The 22077-nt window shown below is 47.2% G+C and overlaps 1 protein-coding gene across 2 annotated transcripts; it reads left to right on the top strand.

Moving 5' to 3' along the window:
• The first annotated feature begins 15550 nt into the window (after positions 1-15550).
• Positions 15551-20913, top strand: LOC125740752 (eotaxin-like). Of its 2 annotated transcripts, none has more exons than XM_049012362.1 (4): positions 15551-15726; positions 19789-19909; positions 20126-20193; positions 20638-20913. In XM_049012362.1, the coding sequence occupies exons 1-4, from the start codon at positions 15645-15647 to the stop codon at positions 20649-20651; spliced, it is 285 nt and encodes a 94-aa protein (XP_048868319.1). In that variant the 5' UTR covers positions 15551-15644; the 3' UTR covers positions 20652-20913. The 2 variants fall into 2 exon arrangements, with proteins under 2 accessions (XP_048868319.1, XP_048868320.1); XM_049012363.1 differs by lacking the exon at positions 15551-15726 and adding an exon at positions 18644-18813.
• Positions 20914-22077: the final 1164 nt, after the last annotated feature.

The following is a 22077-nucleotide window of genomic DNA, read 5'->3' as shown; positions in this document are numbered from 1 at the left end:
TTTTCTTTTTGTGAGCAGTTTAAAGTTGTTATTAGGCTTGGAATAGCGTTGCTTGAAAATACCATATTCAACATTATAATGTCTACATTTGTAGTTTCTGGCCACTTTTGTGTCGCTTTCACACTGCACAACAAGAATTTTGGACTTTTATAATAAATTGGAGGCACAAAAAGCTTGTAGGTTAAACTTAACAATTCATTTCATACGAAACTAAACGACGACCCGATGCAATGGAGGATGAACTAGTTGTCTTGTTAGTTAGGCCTATTTGTTTGTTATTCGAGGAAGGGAACAGATATTACTTCAACCACAAGGTGGCCTTTATTGCACAAAATGCACACACACTGCCTGCCTTGCTAGTCTCCCCAATACCTCCTAACACACACAGTGGGCACACATGCACATGACTCTCTTTACAACAAATAACATTAAGCACTATACAAGACATTACGATACAGGCAACAATGGCACATGTACATGAGACTCTAGCTGTACACAGCTATTTATATTATGTAGACCAGGGGCGCCGCTAAGGGGGGGAAAGTTGGGACAATTCTAAGGGCCCACGCCCTTTAGGGGCCCCCAGAGATCTGAATGGGTGTGGTAGGGGGGCCCAACCTCATATTTTGTCATAGGGCCCAAAATTGCTAGCGGCGCCCCTGGTAGACGGCTGGCACCGGTCCAACACACACCACTGCCCGATGGATCCTGCCAATTATGACAGTTATACCATTTAACCGCAAGATGGCGCCTAAGGATTACATATGAATCTGCATGTAATACACTGAGGGCGTTCTAACATGCACGAATAACCGCGGTAATAAAGTCAGAATCTCCGCATACAGGATGGCACCGTAGGACTATTAGAAACAGATACGTGAGCATAACATGGTACAGGAATACAGGAAACTTCCGTGTAAACGATATGGCAAAATTACACGAACAACCGTGCGTCCAGGAATGAAAATAACTACGTCAAATACAGAACGAATTTTACTCACTGAACGGCATGGACGCATACACATAACGGTGGGCAGAAAACATTATTATTAAAGGTTATTAAAGAAGAGATAAAAACACAAGAACAGAAGAAGATAATGATGACGTCTTCTCTCTGAAGCGCGGGAGAACTTCTGCCTCTTCTGGGAGCTGCCGCCGCGCAGGTCCTATGCCGTAGATCAGTGTTTCTCAAACTTTTTCAGACCAAGGACCACTTTGTCAAAAAAATAAAAATTCAGGGACCACCTGCCACTGCGCCCCCTCCCCGAGCCGTGTGCTGATACCCTCCGACCCCCACCCCACGCCACGCCAACCACAAAACCCACATACACACACATGATATCATATATACAAGAACATATTTCAACCTATGGTTGTGAGGACCACATATAGTCCACATAAATGTTAGTTTCAGTTAAAGTTCATATGATTTTTTTGATTCTTTATTTTCACTTTCTTATTTAAGTGAGTGATGTGACAGCGGAACGTAGAAACATTGGAAAACACCGACTAAATTCATATGTATTTTTTTAGAAATCCCCTCGTGGACCACTTGAGGTCGCTCACGGACCACTTGAGGTCCGCGGACCATACTTTGAGATCCACTGCCGTACAGCATGACGGCGCTGCTACACGCGGACTCAGCTCCGGATTCCACGGGCTGGAATCCCCAGCAGCGGGTGTCATACGCCCACTTGTTAATGTTCCCTGGCCAGCTTGTACATGGTCCATAAATGCTCCCATAGCTTAGCCCTCACAGCACATGGCCGTTATTGCTTCACTTTCACTTATGCAGGGTATTTCCCCAAACACTGTGGATCTTGAGATGCCTTTCAATAGAGGGCCATCACACTCCTGCCCTCAGGAAAGTGCTACTGGTGCATCACCACCTGCACCGCATGATTAGTGACCTGCCGCTGTCCGTGCACTGCACTGCACTGCACAGCATTGTTAATATTCCACTCCTGCACTACTTCTGTGGTTATTTGCACATACTTATCCTCATTGCATAACCTAATTATTACTTATTTATTGTCTACTTTTTCTTTCATTGCACTGAATTGTCTTGCCCTGTATTTCACTGCTGACTATCCTGTTGTACCTCAATTCACTCTTTGTTTTCTGAGGTTCAGTGCCTTAAGAATTGGACTATATACCTCTGACTACAAATAACAATGAAACTTGAAACTTAAGTTGTCATGGCAGCAGTCTCATTTAAGACAGAATTATGATCCCCTCACACATTTTGTTATTCCCAGAATTAATTAATTAATTAAGAATCAGCATTTCAGGTCGATGTGTGGGAGGACAGCATGTAAAATGCTGTCATTCACTGCTGGGGTTTCCATGAACTCCATAGCTGAACAGCTTGTCAAACCACCTAATATTTTCTCTTTATTTTATAAAAAATGTTAGTTCAGAAGACTGAGACTTAGGTTCAAGGCTGAGCACAGCAACTGGGAAGACATTTATAAAATATTCAATTATGCTTTATTCTGTCAGGCATTTCGAAGACAGTGCTAAGTGATGAGTTAATTTGTTTTGTCACTAGGGGGCTACAGTGTCCAGTTCAGGGTTTAGCTGGGACCTACAGTAGGCTGATAACTATCACAGATCTCAGTTTCAAAGCCTGGTATTCTAAGCACTAACATCCGTATAGTAACAGGCCCAGATTACATCTACATACACAAGTAATCCCCAACATGTTGTCCTTCAGGGTCTCGTCTGCACTTGTCTGAAGGAGGCCGGATCTCATTTCTTGTAAGGTATGGGGTCGTCAAGAGGAAGCAGCTCTGACTGACTACAGGTGACACTTACAAGAAATGTAAGTTTCCTTGGAAAACAGCCAACATCAGCATCTACTGACGTCCACGGTGACTTTACTGGGAAGTTCGTCAGCAATCATGCACCATAGTGATGCTGTAACTTTGAAAGTGTCAGATGTTTCAGGAAGACATGCCGACCTATAACACAGATGGCACAACAAACATAGCAAAAACCGTCAGACCTCTGTCATCCTGTTTCAGCTCTATTGTCTTTTGAGGAGTGAAACCAGCAGCCGATTGGGGGACTTCACAGAATAGCTACACTTTCCACAGGGGGAGGCTGCCGGAACAGCAGAGTGCAATCACTCCCTCACCTGTCTGTTCTCCAGCCTCCTCTGGGTGACGTTGCATTCTCTCTGGTGACCACAGGTGTGAAAAATCATGCTACCTAGTTTGCTATGAGTCGTCTTGCACAGACAACTGGGAAATACTTACAAAAACCAGCCATCCAAAAGTGCAACGGCGCAGGAAGCCACACGACCATGCATTGGAACATATCGCACGTGTCAAGACCTTCCAGTAAACAGAGACCTGCTTCAGCTCATTTAAACTGTGGCTTAAACGTAACATAACGTTTAAATAAATTAATAACGCTAAATAACGTAACATAAGCAGGAATTTAATAATACACAGCCACTGGTTTGGCTTTTAGGATTTCATTTTCATTGTGATTTGAATGTCTTCTGTTTTAATGTATCCTTATGCCCTTTGTCTTCCCTTGAGTCATATGAATTAGTGATTTGATTCGGTTATAAAGAAGCAGTTCTTGTTACTTGTGGTAAATGTCATTTGTGAGTCCTCGGCTTGAGTTGAGTTGTTTTGTTAGTTATTGGTTAGTTTTTGGGGGGGCAATCGATCGTGATCATAACAGGACACAGCCTTTTATTTCTGTTTTACCAGGGCCCTCAAGTTTCATCAAGTCTGGAGTGAGATTACATCTGTTAGGGGAGCAGCTTGTGTCTGACGGTCAATGCGGTCAGGGTCTATACCATCTGACCCCGTTTGGCCAGCGGGTATTGCTGGCCATCCTGCCTTTCTGCCTGTTGCTTGCCCCTTATGTCCCTAGTGTGTTTTCCATGCTGCATAGTTCAGTGGGTATCTGCTGGTCATGGGTTTGAGGTCTGTTTATTTGTATTTATTTGGGTTTCTGTTCCTGTTTGTTATGCTATTTTGGTTGACTTGCTCTTCGGTTTTCCTTGTGTGAAAGTTTCCTAATGTAGTGATTCCTAATGTATGATTAGTGTTCCTAGTTTCACTGTTTTCTATGTCTCTTCGTTCTGCACTCAGTGTTACTGCTTACACCTATTGCTCCTTGTTCCTATCCTCAGTTGATTGGTTAACTGATTATGTCTTACACCTGTTCCTTGTTTGCTCCAGTTTTCTATTGGTATTTAAGTGCCTGCCCTGCTCTGTTCTCCAATCAGTCATTTAGGTTTGTGTTACTGTGTGTTGGAAGTTCTGTCCCCTTGCCTGTACTTGATCGTTTTGGTTTTGGTTAGTGTATTCTGTTTTGTTTTAATAAACCCTTTTGTCTTGGAGCTGTAAGTGGATCATCACCTTCTTCCTGCCTCTGCTACAGTATGGCCCAAGTCCATGACATTTTAGAGCCCTGCCTACCCCATTCATTGGATCGTCCACGTCATGCCACTTCCTCCTCGTCTGCACTCCGTATGTGCACACATCTATGTAATAACGTGCTTGCAGCAGGGTCACATGCAATAAATGCTATTTTCTGACTGCCAGGTAGGTGGCTATTAGTTCTGTATAACTCGGGACAGCTTTGAACTCGTAGGCAAACTCCATTCTGTATGCCTGCACATCGTCCATTAATTCTATGCAGCCAGACAGCTTGGTGGACGTTCTCTTACTTCTCAGTGTGTGAAACACAAGGTGTGGCATGTGAACTGGTTGAAATGCGTGTGCCTCATGGTCAATGCATGAGACTTGAGTGCCCTGATTTTACTTATACGCTAATAAGTCGTGGCACTTTTCCCCACCGGTATCGACTGGAGATGCAGGCAAAAGATATTCAATCTTATTGAGGTACTAAAACAATTCCATCTACTCCTTTCTTCTGCACTTCCAGGTAGCTTCCATGTAAACACCGTGGCCAAATGATCAGCAAGTTTACCACTGTAAGCACCTCCTCAGTAGTGCAATCTGCAATCGGACAGAGTTCCAATGATTTCACTCACACACACATGCATATGCATCAGTTCTCACTCTCTCTGGATGTTTCACATGATATACGATGATGTGGTCAGTCTCTATATGGGAGTCACACTGGTGTGCCTATTTGTGACCCATCACCACGAAATGAGTCTTAAGTCGCACTGGTAGAAATACACCCATAAGACTCATTTCGTGACGATGGGTCACATTTATAGAATTCTCAAAAAATGTGACAAAATTGTGACTCAAATGTGACAAAATGTGACTAAATTGTTGCAGTCTGGATCCTTGTGGGACCAAATCCTTGATTTCTTAGGCATTTCTTACACTGTGTTATACAAAAACAACACACACGCGAACCAGTTCACAAGTGTGTCTCTTGGCATACGTCTTTCCTTTGGCCTATATGACGTGTTTGTGTAAAGTTACGTCAGACAGCCAATGACTGGCGACTTAAATCTTTATACAAATCTGCCGCATGCAAATTAGCTCACTGGAGCTGAGATTTACTGTTTGGGTATCAGAATTTGGCTCCCGAAAGAAAATTAATTTTTCAATCCTCGATAGGATTGGAGCATTTCAAACGATACCACAAAAGTACTGAAGTTCAGTCCTCAGCCCTAGTTATTAGTAGTATTACACACCATGATGTACTGATGCGTTCCCAATAACATGGAACTTGAACATTTCCAATCTCATACTTAAAAAACTTATTATAAAGGTTAGGGGGTCACCGGGACCATGCCACTGGTCCTGAGGGCCGACGCTGCCTCCTGCATGCATTAGTAAACTTATCAATAGCTGTTCTGCATGCATCACCTCACCCCCCCCCACCCCCAGTGGCTTCCTTCTTGGTGTTGAAACGTATGTGAGGGGAGCGCACCACTAATCAGAAAAAATGTGAAATGTGTGAATCTCTACCAAGAATCAGCTGCAGATGCATGAAGCGCAGAATATGAGAGATGTTGTCCTCACTGTTCCCTGTCCTCACACAGCTGACATATCACTACTCACACTGTCCACACTGTTGCTGTGTCACTGCTCACACTGTCCACACTGTATCTGCTGTCCCCTGTCCTCCTCGTCTCCTGTCCTCCTTGTCTCCTGTCCCTGCTGTCCCCTGTCCTCCTCATCTCCTGTCCTCCTCGTCTCCTGTCCCTACTGTCCACTGTCCTCCTCGTCTCCTGTCCTCCTTGTCTCCTGTCCCTGCTGTCCCCTGTCCTCCTCGTCTCCTGTCCCTGCTGTCCCCTGTTCTCCTTGTCTCCTGTCTTCCTCGTCTCCTGTCCCTGCTGTCCCCTGTCCTCCTCATCTCCTATCCTCCTTGTCTCCTGTCCCTGTTGTCCCCTGTTCTCCTCATCTCCTGTCCCTGCTGTCCCCTGTCCTCCTTGTCCCCTGTCCCCTGTCCTCCTCGTCTCCTGTCCCCTGCCCCGTCCTCCTTGTCTCCTGTCCCTGCTGTCCCCTGTTCTCCTCGTCTCCTGTCCCCTGTCCTCCTTGTCTCCTGTCCCTGTTGTCCCCTGTTCTCCTCATCTCCTGTCCCTGCTGTCCCCTGTCCTCCTTGTGCTCTGTCCTCCTCGTCTCCTGTCCCCTGCCCCCGTCCTCCTTGTCTCCTGTCCCTGCTGTCCCCTGTTCTCCTCGTCTCCTGTCCCTGCTGTCCCCTGTCCTCCTTGTCCCCTGTCCCCTGTCCTCCTCATCTCCTGTCCCCTGCCCCCGTCCTCCTTGTCTCCTGTCCCTGCTGTCCCCTGTCCTCCTCGTCTCCTGTCCCCTGTCCTCCTTGTCTCCTGTCCCTGCTGTCCCCTGTCCTCACTCTCCTGTGTCCTGTACTCCCAGCTCAGAACTGATATATCACAGTTGATACTGTCCTTACGCTGCTCCTTGATCACTCACTGAAATCTCGATCACTCATTCATGTTACATTTCTCTGGTTAAAATACTGCTATGAATAAATATGATACATATCACTGCTCATTAGTAGATGTTGCCATTCATGTTTCGCCTCCTGATGAGATTTTTGTTTTGAGCTCTGCTGCTCACTTGAAAATGAGCTCAGTGCAGCCATAAGCACCGAACTGACCACGAGCAGATCCTCCCCACACACGCCATTACCTGCGGATCTGTCCATTCATGGGCTCATACAGTGCACTCAGCACGGCCTTGTGGGGGCTTTCCACTCCAGCTTTAGTGGGGCTTTCCCAAAACTCTTGTTGGCTATATCAGCATTAGTCAGCAGGCTCTGCTCTATGTGTGACACAAAGCCGCTATTCTTAGCTACCGCAAGGCTTTTTTTGACCAGAAGAAGGAACATGCTCCTAAAATGACCTTGGTCTTTATTTTTGCTTGTCTGATGTGTGAGGCCAGTCAGTCATCAACATTAGATTTTATATATTTTTCAGAAGCTTTTTTCGACAGCGAAATACATTTGAGAAAGCAGGGTCAGCCAATCCCTGAGGCAATTTGGGATTAAGGGCCTTGGAGGGGGGGGGCTCAAACATTCGGGAGGAGCACTGAGTAAAGCCGCTGCTCCTCCACATTGAATTCAGCCAGTGGAGGGGATTTGGGCATCTACCTAGGATGCCTCCTGGACGGCTCCCTGGGGAGGTGTTTCCGGTATGTCCAACCAGGAGGAGGCCCTGGGGCAGACCCAGGACATGCTGGAGAGATTATATCTCTCAACTGGTCTGGGAACGCCTTGGGATTCCCTCAGAGGAGATGGCTGGGGAGAGGGAGGTCGGGGAATCCCTGCTTAGACTGCTGCCCCTGCGACCTAACTCTGGCCCTTCCAGTCACAGCCTCCGAATACAATGAACCACTGACACCTCTTCATTCAAAAATACAGCAGCACGTTCCTCCAATATGTTATTTGATGGCCTGATTTGAAATAAACATTAAAGAGATGTCTGACAGCTGCTGCTGGTGATCTTTGAATTGCTGGTGACACTGCGGCACTAAAAATACACTGCAGTTCACGTGACAGAAAAGACCTGTGTGGATGTGTTGCCCTCTGTGTGTTTTTGTGTCTGTGTGTTCTGGACAACAAATGATGTCAGATTACATGATAGATAAGTGTCCTTTTGCTGGGGAGGCCAAGGACCTTGCCTTTTGAGCCTGAGGAGAGTGACCATGTGATTCAAAAAGCATGACCAGCCCATTCTCAGTTGGCTGAGTTAACGAAGACGAAACCTGGGAGGAGGTTAGGGGGTGGGTTATGGGGGAGGAATTTCAGGCAGGCATTTTCCTGGACGACCTCTCCTTTCCAGCCAAACTTCAGAACCTCCCCTCGGCATTTGTCACCGATGGACTTGATTATTCCAAGCCTGAAAAGGAACTCGGGTGTGTTCTTGGGGGGTGTCTGTCAGCTTATTTCCTCTTTTGCTCCTCTTTATAAGGATGTGTCCTCAAGGGTTCATCTCAGCAAGCTCGTCTCCCCCCCGCCGCTGACAATATGCTTCTCACTATCGTCAGACTGGTGTCCCTCTTGGTCCTCATTGTGCTGCTGCTCACCACCTGCGTGTCCACCGGTAAGTAAGCGTGCCGCCGGTCCCGGGTGGGTGGAGCCTTTCCTGACTGTGGCTGTCTCCTGTGTCACTGAGCACCTGCTCTCCTATTCAGTGCCCTTTAAAGTGACCCGCAGGGGGTGCTGTAAGAGGACTGGCATCTTGCAGATCCACACCGAGATCACGGACTGCAGAGTGCAGGCGGCGCGGCGCGGCTGTGTGGATGCCGTCGTGTGAGGGCCACTCGCCGCTATTCCTCTGGCCCCCAGGGGCCCCCAGCTCGCCTCACTTCCTCTACCTGTTGGACAGAGTCTCTTCCTCCCCCTCTCACTCTGTCTCTTCCTCTAACTCGTACAGCTGTTCTCTTGTTCTCACAACAATCCCATTTTCTGTTCCCCATACTCTTCCTGTGATTCCTCTGCAGACATATGCTTATCCAGAAGTTTCTCATGATAGCAGCCACCCTAACCGAAAAGAGGAGGGACCTCCATCTTACCAAGGCCCTTTCTTCTGCCTACAGGTTCACCAGCAGGAGCAAACTCTACTGCTGCAGTCCAAATTCCACCTGGGTCCAAACCAAACTTCAGGAACTAGAGCAGGTCAGTACTGCCTCCACCCTCCGTCACATGACAGTGGCCCACAGATCTCACATGGTAGACAGATATGGTACACGGAAGGTACAAATGGATACTTTGTGACGAAGCCCTTTTAGGCAAAGAATGGGCCATACTGCAGACCACACCAGGACAATAGTCAAATTTGTACCCAACAGAACTGAACATTTACTACCATTAGCTTGAAGCTTCTTTAGGTCATCTTGGGGAATTCTTTGGTCTTAACACCCTTGTTTATCACTCCTTCCTTTAGATTAACATGCCTTGTAAACTACCGAAGAGGACCTGAGGGAAACCTCCGAGCACCATCAGCCACAAACACTGCAGCTGTTGTTCAAAAAATAAGTAGAAACGTTACTAAATTTCTGAAGCTTTCCTTTTGGCTAGAGCCCAAGTGAAGATCTTTATTTTGATAAGAGTTCTTATGACAGTCTTGTTTTGTTCTCTGCTGTTCTGCAACAAATATATATTTTTATATGTGAATGTTAAATATATTTATTATTTATTAGCTTGCTTGTTTAAAATTGTACACAATTTGTGATATATATGAAACCTTTGAAACAATGACATTTGTGTTTTCATTAAATGTTGCATTTAACTTTGTTTATGCGACTTGTGGTTAGACAGTCTTGGGCATCAAACTGATTAAAGGAAGTGAATTTCGCGTTGTGGTTGCTGTTCTTTGTTAATGTCGAGGGCGGCCACTTGGTTCTGAGTGTCTTTCCCTGGGCTCCTGTTTCCTCTTGCACCTCAGAAAGACTCAGTAAAGCAGACTGCTGTCTCCGGAAGGCCTGTGGTGCAAATGTGTAAAAACCTGCTATTTTGATGCTGTGGGGACCATTTTTCAGGTCCCCACAAAGATCTGTGAATGCAAATAACTAGAAATGCCAAAAGACTTTGTTACTTATGGTTAAGGTTATAGTTAGCATTAGCATGTTTCTAAAAGAAATGAATGAGCAGTCCCCACAAAGTTATGTGAGTGTGCATGTGCGTGTGTGTGTGTGAGTGTGCGTGTGTGTGTGTAAGTGTGTGCCCTGCGATGGTCTGTCATCCCATCCCCCACTCGTGCCCTATGCCCAGTGCTGCCTGGGGTGGCCTCATTCAGTGTCAGATTTTGTAGGGGGGGGGGATTCCTTTTTCCAGAGTTAAGTGGCCAGGATAAAATAACTAAGGGGGATAGAGGGGGCTCAGCGGGTTAGGATGCTGTGCCTGTGACTGGAAGGTCACTGGATGCTGTTCCTCTCACTGGAAGGTCACTGGTTCAAATCCTGTGATCTCAGCAGTGCTCCTTACTGCTCTGTGACTGGCGTGAAGACTTTGGTCCAAAGTACTTGGATCATGTGACCCTCCCTTCTGAATCACCCGGACGCCAGTCACCTTCAGCACTGGGGGTATTTCTGGAGTCACGCTAAACGAGTGTCGTCCATCTGCTTCTTTTATCTGTCCCATTTCCGCTTGTTGATCGTGAGCGGTACGCTACAGAGGCCCCACCGGCCACATCCGTTAGTATCTGTAATACAGGCCCCGCAGTATTACAAGGCAGGAAGTTCAGTCATGCTGAGAACTTTACCGAACGAGTGACCAGGGCTATTCCAGCTGGGGAGTGTAGCGACATGTGTCGCCGTGACGACAAACCTGGCTGCAAAGCTGTCCTGTGCCATGCCTTCATCAAGCGATCAATTGATTTCATTTGGCATAAAGCATCTCTACAGACAGGTTTGCCCCAGAGTCTCGCCGGTGACTTACCTTTACTGAGAGAAAAGTGCAAAAACAGCCATATCTCAGCCTACTCTGCAACTGCACTATTAAAAAGTCCATGAGAGGCGTATACAGGAGGTGGGGATACAGGGTCACCGACTCCAGCTGATTGGCTCCCAGAGTTCCCCCTCCCCTGTCACTCACCGATTCAAAGCATATCATTGGCTAATGATAAGGTTAGTCCCTCTGTATGAAGTTTGACCCCTCTTATGAGACTATGAGACTGACTTTAACGAAAAAATGCATGTGGAATGTGGGCATGAATCTAACAAACAAATCAAAGCCACGTCCCCATAGGTGGGTGACACTGAGCTGCCACAACTCCTCATATGCAACGCCATCTCACTCCCATCATCCTGCGGGCTGAGAGCAGGCCTCACCCTGGGCTGGGACTCAAACCCCCTTCAGTCCCACTTTCTCAAGCTGCTAGTTTTCCATGCCGACCCGAGTCGACTCCCGACTCCTGCGTAAAGGTCACGGCTGTCGCCGGTTTTCCATGCCAACCTGATTACTTATGGTTAAGGTTAGGGCTGGGTGGAGGTTAAGGTTGTAATTGTACGGATTATGTTTTTTTTCCATAGAAATGAATGGACAGTCCCCATTTAGACAGGAAGACCAACATGTGTGTGTGTGTTGGGGGGGGGGGTGATTTACTAGCACATTCCATTCTACTTGTGCAAATGGCACATAAAGCATCATATCATTTCAGAAGTTAATATTAATAGTCAGGATTTCCCAAAATGTCACAATGGGTGTGAGTTTTGGGGGGAGGTGTTGCTGTAAGGCTGTGGTTTCTGCTTTCTGCTGTATAACACTTTGGGGGGTGAGGGGGGTGGGTTAGGTCATACTGCAACTATGAGCAGAAAGAACAGAGCACTACTGGAAAAATTAAGTGATTCAAGCACTTTTGCATCGGTGATGAAAAGGCATAAAAGGGTGGGGTGGTGTGGGGGGGGTCTGGCCCTTGTCAGATGGCTTTTTCTCTAAGCCCTTTGAGCATCATGGGTCCTCAGCACAGAAATTCCCCCCACACAGCCAGCCGCCAAATTTATGCACTTCCTTCCTCTTCTGCCTGACTGCCGGAACAGTCACAACACCCCCCCCCCCCCCAACCTGCACGGAATTCCCACATGCCTGCACCGCACCCCCCCCTCACACACACGCACAAGGCCTCACCCATCCTAGAAAAGCAAAATGATGTGGTGGATGAGTTGTGGGTTTATGAAAGGAGATTCATTAATAGTTCTCAGGCAGAGCTGGGCCGGGGTATGTGCAAATGTTACCATGGGGACCACCCTGCTCAGCACAACCAGGAGGCCCCCCCAGTTAGATAACCATTTAAGGTAAGGTGGTCACCCTTAAAGGCACGATGCCGGCCTCTTCCACCTCACTGTATGATCTCACTTTCTCTTTCTCCATTCATTCTTTCTGTTCGTCATTCATTCCTTCGGTCTTTTGTTCCAGTCCAGCATTAACATGACTCACATTTTCCGCCATGGCTTCCTAACCTCGCCGGCTTTCCCCATTCAGTGGCTCGCTTTTGCCATTTTTTCCACACCAGGGGTTTCCACACACTGGGGTGACACCATCTTCGACGAAAAGGAATCGAAACAGGAGGGAAGCAACGAAGAAAGCAACGACCCTACTTCTGTTTTTTGACGAAATAAAAGCACCACCAGCACCGGTCTGCCCTCACTCTGCCGCTGTGAGGGACTCTGTCGCTATGGTGAGCTACGGCCAGCTGAGGAGATGTTTCGTCGCGTTGATGCTCACAGTCATGGTTTTGGCGGCAGTCGTGGGTAAGAGAAGTTCCAGAGACCCTCCTTTAACGCACCAGCGCTCTGATTTTAGGGGGGAGGCATAGCGCCTGTTTCACGATTTCCCCTCTGCAGATGCTGAGAAGATCTTCACCTGCTGCACAGCGGTGTCCAGGAAGGAGATTCAGACCCCCATCACGGCATTCTCGCTCCAGAAATGGAACCCGCCCTGTGTGAAGGCCGTCATGTAAGCACACGAGACCCCAGCTATTACACGCTTATTGCAAACCACACATGTTAACCGCTCTGCCCAAGCCCACAGCACTGCTTTTAAGCCTGTGTTAAAAAATGCCACCCCAGGTGATCGTAGTCGATTGAGCACCCCGCCCCCTACAGGACAGTTATGGAGTTGGGAGGGTCTCACCTGTTCTGTTGTTCCACAGCTTTGAGACGGAGGGACAGCACATCTGCAGCCACTGGAGCGAACCTTGGGTGCAAAAGAAGGTTCTGGAGCTGTAAGTACACAGGGGTAGACTAGGGGGCGCTGTGAGACAGACACAGCACAGACAGGCCGTCCGTGCAGCAGGGGCAGCTGTGTCACCTGCACATTACTGACCCAAAGTGTCTCTTTTCCTGCAGACTTTTCCAAAAGTCCAAGGCTCCTGAGATCCAACCATCTACCACACCTGTTGGGCCCAGCTCGGGCTCCCCAACCCCCACCACGTCCAACCACCCCCCCGCTCTGCCCTCCACCAGACAGACGTAGCCATGCCCCCTTCTGGTGGCTGGAAGAAGCTCCAGAACGCCCTTGGTGACGACCATCTTCATGAACAGCCGGTCTGGTCAACACTGCCTAGAATATAGCTGTATTATGTCATTACTGCATTAGTGTTTTTTATTTATCGTTGCCTTTTATAAAATGTATTTATTCCTATGTACCTATTTATGTACCTTTGGGCCTAAGTATTGACTTATGTACTGTATGTGTCTGCACTTTTCATAAAAACATCTTACACTCAAAGGCGGCTTGAGATTCTTTTTTGGTCTCCATATGTCTGCAGAGGAATATTCGAGTCACATTTGTGATAAATGTACACGTGTACATGTGTGTGTGTGTGTGTGTGTGTGTGGGGGGGGGGGGGGGGGGGGGAGGGCAGTGTGTTTCATCACCGGTGCCGCAGGAAGTGTGAGAGGGCATGTGGGGGTGGGGGGGCTTTACTCCAGTTCCCGTGCCAATCTGGGAGCATGAATTCCGAGGGAAACAGAGAAGATTCTGACCATCGGCTGGAATGTGCACGAGACTTTAAAAATACTTCATAAATATGGTAAAGATCTTGATTGAGCATCACAGACAGAATGCCTCCTTCTCGTTGGTTGTCTTTTGCATCCCGCTGCCAGCTAATGAAAGGAGCATGATACACTCGCAGGAAATGCATTCATGCAGAATGCTGCTATGCAGCTGTCCCAGAGGGGAGGAGGAAGGGCCCTGTGTTGCAAGAGCCTGCTCATCTTGGTGCTTGACACAGCCCCCACCGCCGTCAGAATGCAACCCACCATTTTCACACCTCGTGGCTGACGTCCGTTTTCATGAGAAAACACGCGAAGCGGGAAGAATTCAGAGCGTCAGCAGCCTGGCCGCCATGTTTTACTCACAGCAGTACGAACTGATGCAGCACCCAGCCCGAGAGTCACAGATCTCCCTCATCAGGGTGACGCTGGAGACAGCCGCCTGTCCTCCAGACAAAAAGGCTCCAGGGCTCATGATGGGCAAAAAAATTACCAGGGTATCTGCAGGATTAATAGAATGCAGCGGGATCTACGTTTTGATGGGAAAGTGCTCAGAGTGCAGAGCAGACTTCGCAGTTTAACTTACGCTGGGTGTCAAGCCGGCAAACGTCTTCACTGGAGGGGACAGACATTGTCTAGGGTGCTTTAAGAGGGGTTAGGATGGTTCCAAGAAGGCATGAGTGACATGGGGCCTAAAAAATTTGCAACACAATTAGACTAGTCTGGGTTTGGGGGTCCAACATGAATTGTTTCATGGGATCCAAAATTTCTAGCAGCGTCCCTGGGCATCAAGCCTGGAAGCTGGCAGAAAAGCCAGAAACGTAAAGACCAACTTTTATTGCCTCCTTGAATATAGGGATAAGCAAAACAATCTAAATAAATAGCCTCACCCACACCCAAACCTCAGTTCTCTCACATTTTTAAAAATAGCTGTCAGATACATGCATGCAGCTTCTAATCGCTGAGTGAAAAAGTGCAAGATAGACATATTCTCTGAAAAAGCGAGTGGGGGGTGGCGCTTGTGCCCGCCAAGCAGCTGGGGCGGAAAGCTCCGCTTGATGTGTGAAATTTCTATGATTACCAGCACCCCACCCCACATAAACCCCCCCTAGCTGATGTAATGAAGTGTTTCTATGATGCTTTGCACCGTCTTCCGTGATGAGCTGTCTGCAAGAAACCGGGCCAGATCCCCGACTCTAACGCACTGGGGGATCATCGCAAAGGATTGTGGGTGATCTGCTGCTCACGAGGGAGTGGAGGGTTCCCGCGAATCGTGTGCAGGGTGCATCACCTCACGGGCTTTGCAGCTGGCAGGACTGTGTTGGCACTTTTTAGTTTCTTTTTGAGCTGGCAACAAATCAGTAATAAGCTAGAACTAAAACAGAAAGTGTACAGAACTAACTACATTAATAACACTCTAAACTTTTTGGCGTGTGCCTCTTTGTTGCCGCAAAGCTGATACCATTAGTATCTTGGTTCTGGTCTTGCACTCACATCCTGGTGATGCGCGCTGCTTTGGTCACACCTCCTGCTGGCCTGTGAGTTTGCATCTAGCTCTGAGGTCACGCGAGCTGGGGACGTGTGACTGGGTACAGGGTCCGCAGCGGATGTTGCAGCCGTTGCCGCTGCTGGCAGTCCCCACCCAAGTGTCTTGGCTTAAAAAGCACAGCAGTCCAAGCGACCAGCTGCAGATCTGACAGACCACCGTCCCCCCGCAAGTAACCGAGAACCAGCACCACCATGCCGACCCCATGCGCCTGGCGGCCCCCACTTGTCGCCCTCCTGGTCATCGTCGCCTGTATGGCACCCGAGATAACTGGATGTAAGTACCCAGCATCCCTTGGGGCTTGACCGCTCGGCCTCACACATGATTTGGGCCATAAGTCACCAGCCGCTGATTCAAGCATCAATTAATTGAATGTGCTCACATTTTGAATGTTCAAGGTGCATTTTTTTGATAACAAATGCAGCATGAATCCCAGTGTATCAGCAAAAACTGCTGCGGTAGCAGTGTGTGTGGTTTATATTTTGTCACTATCTGATGAAAACCGCGTGTCACCTTTTTGACGATAGATTATTCCGTAGGTGGAGCACATTCTCCTCTGTCTAATGATACCGCTTGATATCTAACTGACCAATGAAAGGATGCTTTATGAATTCATCTGTTGAGCAAGTATATATGTTTGTACTAGTTAACATTTATATTCATGATAGTTATTTGGTTGTGTGGATTAATATATACCACTAATTTTAACATCTTAATGTTGATAGCTAGATAGTTAGCTGATTAATTGTGAATATAAAGCCAGATTACTTAGTATCTTGATGACACTGATATATTTGCCTCACTGACAACAATCCAAGTAAGTCCAATTCAAACATTAAACCATTCACTCATAGCTGTGTAAAGATCAGTTTCTATTTGTGGTACAAATGGTGTCCCATTGCGCTTTACATTTATTTTGTAAAGCAGTTTCTGAGAAATTCTTTTTTTTTCCACACAAATTACAAATGATGGAATTTTGGACAGCAATAATGCGAGCACTTAGGACCCAGGATCCAGTTTGCGGTTCAAAAGACACGCTCTCGTGCACTGGGACCGAGCCCTTCTAGAGGCGGCAGGAAGGAAGGGGCTGATTCTTTGGGAGTCACGCTTCTCGTCATTTGGGATACGATTGCACACATTAAATTAGTGAGCCTCAGAGCTACAAATTAAACCAAAAACCAGAGGAGGCCCGCCAGACCTCAGAGAACACTCTCACATCCTGATGCACCTCGACGGTCGCTGTAACTGCACGTGCTGCGCCGGCTGCAGGGTGCAGATCCTCAGATAGGCACATCTGCCGCTGTGAATGGATGGGGGCCGTCTGAATCGCAGCAAGAGCCGCAGTCTGCAATGGTGCTGATAATGAGACCAGACTGCATGGGCATCACCAGCCTGTTATGCTGCATACGGGGGAGGGGGCAGGAGCAAGCTTACTGTCAGCCTCCAGGGGGCGCGAGTGAGCAGATCTCCTCTCCACGACACTGTGAGGACTCTCGCATCTTTCTTATGCTGCTGTTCACCAGATCTCATCTCACCAAAGAGGTTTCATACTGTTCAGCTTCTCCCCCCTTAAGTCACACACTCAGCATGCATCTAAGTCAGGGGTAGGGAACCTGATCCATGGAGAGCCGGTGTGGGTGCGGGTTTTTGGGACGGCCTCTCAATCAGCCAATAACAGTGGATTCCAGGGACTGGAGTTGAGAATCGCTGCTGTATTATTGGCTGACTGAGAGGTCATCCCAAAAACCCGCACCCACACCAGCTCTGCATGGATCAGGTTCCCTACCCCTGATCTAAGTGATTGCACTAACACCCCTCCCCTTTTTAACTAATCAGTAATCAGCAAGTTAATCCCCCTGCTGATTTAACCCTCAGACCTGGGGTGCACCTTGCTTTGGCTGTTGTTTAGATGTGTGTGTGTGTGTGGGGGGGGTTGTTCTGCACTTATAAACTTGCTGAACACTGAATACACAAGTCAAACATAATAATCATATATTCATATAGATGTTTGTAATCATATATTTCTGAAAACACCCCCCACCTCTTTGACAAGTGGCTGATGCAACTGCCTGAAGATGTCATAAAACACCTACCACAACCTACCAACATTTTAGCTCCAGACACATCCACACCCATGAAACTTCTGCCTGTGTGTGTTGGTGCATGTGTGTGTGTGCGTGCTGTGCATATTTCTGTGTGTGTGTGCGTGCGTGTGTGAACGTCTGTGTGTGTGTGAGCATTTGCACGTGTGTTTGTATGTGTGTGCGTGTTTGTGCATGTGTGTGTGTGCATGTGTGTGTTTGTGTGTGTGTGCGTGAGCATTTCCACATGTGTGTGTGTTTGTGCATGTATGTGTGTGTGTGTGTGTGTGTGTGTGTGTGTGTGTGTGTGTGTGTGTGTGTGTGTGTGTGTGTGTGTGTGTGTATGTGTGTACACATACAGCCTTCTCAGCACTGTGCTACATGGCCGAAACAGTCACTATTGCCGAGAGGGAAATTATACAGTCACTCTATAAGCAAGCATGCAATGGAACGCACGTTTATGTGAACTCCAAAGGGCAGTGAAAGACAGCTCAGACAGTGTGATACACAATTACGTTCCACACTAAAACGGGACTTTAAAAAGAAGTTTCCATCTGGTAGCTCTGCACATCCTTGTCATATACTTCAGCATCACTCATATTTTAAAGTCCAGTAGAGCAGCAGTAATAAATACTGAACCAGACCACGGGCAGCTGGACAGACGATGCTGGAATGGGACGGAAGTCCGAGAGTATGGAGGAGTGTCTATTTAAAGCACACATCCTGGTACCAGCACGTTTAAATTCACAGGGCATCGTGCTAGAGGTTCTCGGAGTTTGAAGAGCCCTGTGCTTCTTCTGGGCATAGCGGGAGCTACGAGGATTTCACCTGTTTGATAATTCTGGGGAAAAATCCATTTCTAAGCCTCGTGGTTTGGGCTAGGAGATAGCTGTAGCGCCATCCAGTAGTCAGGGGGAGAAAAAGCTTGAGGGGTGTCAGTAATGGAAGAATGCTGGGGTTATGTCGCCTGTGTTTTCTGTGCTGGTGCTCAGTCACTGTATGAATCGTATATCGCATCATATCTCTAGTAAGATGCTCAGTGGCTGTTATCAAAGACGCCATCTTGTAGCTTAGGCTGCGGGGGGCACACCTCGCATTTCCTGTGGCATCACGCAGTGCATTTAAAAGCCCCACGCTGAGGCTGCACTGCAGTGTGCACTTAGGCTCCCTCCAAGGTCGACCAACAAGCCCCGGAGCAGCCCAAACCGCATGATGTCTCGCCTGATGTGTCAGATCGCAGTTCTGCTGATGCTGGCTGTCAGCGTCACCAAGCAGGACGACTGTGAGTGAGCCGGCCGTCAAACGAGGGCAAGTTTATCTTTAGGGAGGCACTATTTTACTGAGATATCAACTTTATGCAGCTTGTATACATGCAAGCATAAGGATCTGCGGGCTGCCTCTATGCGCATCAGAGATGTTTTACTATTAAATACTAACGATGTTTAATAACTAGGAATATTTCATTTCTCAATAGTGACTGAGATTATTTCATGTCACACTTGATACACTTCAGCAACAAGTGTGAACAATTCTGCGTAAAATTAAAAGGTATCATGAGATGAGATGAGAAATCTTTATTGTCACTGTACAAGTACAATGACATGACATTTGGATCCTTCTATAGAAGCCTCAGTAAAGACTATACAAGCTAAAGAAAGTTCAAGGAATAAATATAAATATAGGAATAGATGTAAATATAAATTTAATTATAAATATAAATTGTAATGCCAATATTTAATTACACAGTTATTACGGTACTCCATATATATGCAGCTGGAGGATGGGTGGATGGTTATTACTGTACTTTCCTGTGCTGTTACAGTTGTATAATTATGTTAATATATGAGACGATCTTGAACCAAGAGTTCAAGTGACAGATCAGTCCCTCCATTCGCGTATCCGGTACAGGGTTGCCAGGGTGACAGATTTGTTTGGAATTTAAAAGGACAATGAGAAGTGCGATGGCTGGAATGTGAAAATATGGCAGTGTATTATTCTGACTAATTCTGTTTATAGTGTTATTTACAGAGAGCAATGTATAGTGGTGTCGTGGGGTCAGAGCTGTATCCGTACAGAGCAGAGGTAGGCAGTCCTGATCCTGGTAGGATAGAGAAGCTGCTGTATCAGGATCAGGGCTGATACACTGCAGGATCAGGGCTGCCTAGCCGTGGTACAGATGTGCTGAGATGCCTTCAGAGAGGCATCTGAAACCTCCACCAATTCCCGACTCCATCCCACTCACCCGTGTTTCCCTCAGATCGCCGCCCAAGCAAAGTGTCCACCACCTGCTGCAAGATGGTGAGCAGCGCTCAAATCCTCTTTGAGATCTATGGCTACGAGCGCCAGAATGCCCTGGGTCCCTGCGTGGAAGCCATCGTGTGAGTGTCCTATCACCCCCCGTCGTGTTGGAGACGCCTTCCGCATCACCATCCTGTGTACAGTCACTGCAAGAAGCCATGGGTGTGGCGTTCCATGACCCCACCACCTTGCAGGCTCTGCTGGGCTTGTGTCGAGCTCCCTAGATGGGTGTCAAGACCATTACAGAAAAGATAAAAAAGATGGAGCATCTGACAGATACTTGTCTTCTCTTGCAGGTTTGACACAGTAAAGGGCAAGGTCTGTTCCAACCCGAAAGCTCGCTGGGTGATGAGGAAAATGAAAGGTAACCAATCGATTAATGGGCTATTTAATCGGCCTGCTCATCCAACAGTCAGTCCTATTGGTACAGCGCAACAGGAGAAAGCGATGTCACCTGCTGTCATGGAGATAAGCTCTTAATGGGCACCTCAGACTCCGCTACTGGTTGTGGGTTCCATGAGAGCATGTCATTTTCAGCCCCAAGCCCAGACCAACTTTTTATGGCCGCTGTCACTCAGGGACTCTTAAAATCATCCTGAATCCCCCCCCCCCCTTTACAGAGCCATTGTCGGGCACCAGCAGGTGGTGCGTTCAGTCCCCTTCAGAATACGCGAGTAAATGTTTATTTTTTATTGAGGTTAATTTGATTTAGATATGTAAGCGGACACTGATCACTCGTGGTTCTGAAACGTGCCGGGTTTGCCACATACTGATGGAAGTGATGTCCTGCGTTTGTTTCCATCTTCAGAGATGACCCAGTGATCACGGAAGATGCCGGGACAGGAAGCTAAGAGCCACCGCTTCTCACGTACCAGAACTGCCCCGCGTCGCCGCTTCTCAGCTAACAGCCAGAATATTAAGACATTTTACAATGGAAACATTTTCCAACAGCTTTTTTAATCATATTATTATAATACCATTATTAAAGTAAGGCTGCATTTTAAATAAACAACAATGATTATGCTTGTTACTGGTGTCATCATACAGAATTAAATCTGACTTTAAATAAATAATAATGATCATCCTCTCTTTGTCCTTTTACCTGGATTTTTGCTATACCTACAGTGGATGGCTTCCCGTGCCCTCCAGCAGGATAAATAGTATTTAAGGACTCCTGTTACCTAAAGTGTGTGGGTTAATACTACAGGAAGAGTCCTATTGTAAAAATGGGCAAGATATAGTACTTGTCTGCAGTTTTACATTGAAATTGTTAAATGCATTTGAGCGGAAACCTATTTTAAGTATAAATAGCATGCAAAGCCAAACAGAAGTGTCCCCTTACAAAGCAACGCCTTCGCAGATTCCTGCAGAAATCTGAGGTGAGAGACTGGCACGTTAACATGTACACCACAATGGGGATTCACCCACCTCTGCTATGGCGCGTGTTCAGCAGCTTTACCACCAGAGGGCAGCAGTTATTGGAGACTTTATCCTATGACGTGCCTGATACTAACTTAACTGCTGCAGAACAACAGCATGTTTTCCAGTTTTCATTCATGTCTGATTGGACAGACGTGTAAATCTCGGCCAGCCAATTCAGTGCACTGGCTACCACACAGCTGGTGCGTCCTGGGCCTCACACTGCGTTCCGTCCCCAAACACAGCTTCAGGAGCTTCGGGTCTGCAATTTGCTGACACTGCGTGCTAAATTCAACACCCCCGGACCGTGTTTTTTTTTCTGAGTTCACACCTCCCGTTACCACGCGGCAGGGAGTGCGCTATTTTTCCGGCCCGAGTGTGAAATGAAACCTGCTGTTTTAATCATTGCACTGGAGACACAACAGACTCCTGTTAAAGAAACTGTGAGCCATTGCTTATAACCGTGTTTCGCAACCTTTTTGCACCACGGCCCAATTTTTGCCATGCCAGATCAATCAAGACCCTATATGCACTCTGCAATTTCTGCCAATTAATGCCTGTTCTGAATTGTAAATTAAGCATCTATGATTTGGCTTCTTAGACTGGTTGAGTGTTCACTAGTTTTGCGCTAAGCAATTGCAGACTCAAGACCCGTATATATGGGTCAATTCTAGGATTTGTGCTGGGAAATCTAATCTTGAATCAGTGTAGTTGCTCGTTTTAATTTAAAATGCTTACATCCGAAATTTGACGCACAGGTTGAGAATCGTTGGTTTAGGAGATCGTTACCCATAAAGGCAACGGTGCTGGCTTTATGTTATATGAAAGC

This window comes from Brienomyrus brachyistius, chromosome 4 (genome assembly GCF_023856365.1).
Source record: "Brienomyrus brachyistius isolate T26 chromosome 4, BBRACH_0.4, whole genome shotgun sequence".
Classification (NCBI taxonomy): Eukaryota; Metazoa; Chordata; class Actinopteri; order Osteoglossiformes; family Mormyridae; genus Brienomyrus; species Brienomyrus brachyistius.
Note: the sequence above shows the minus strand (reverse complement) of the source record. Positions and strands in the feature narration are given on the sequence as shown.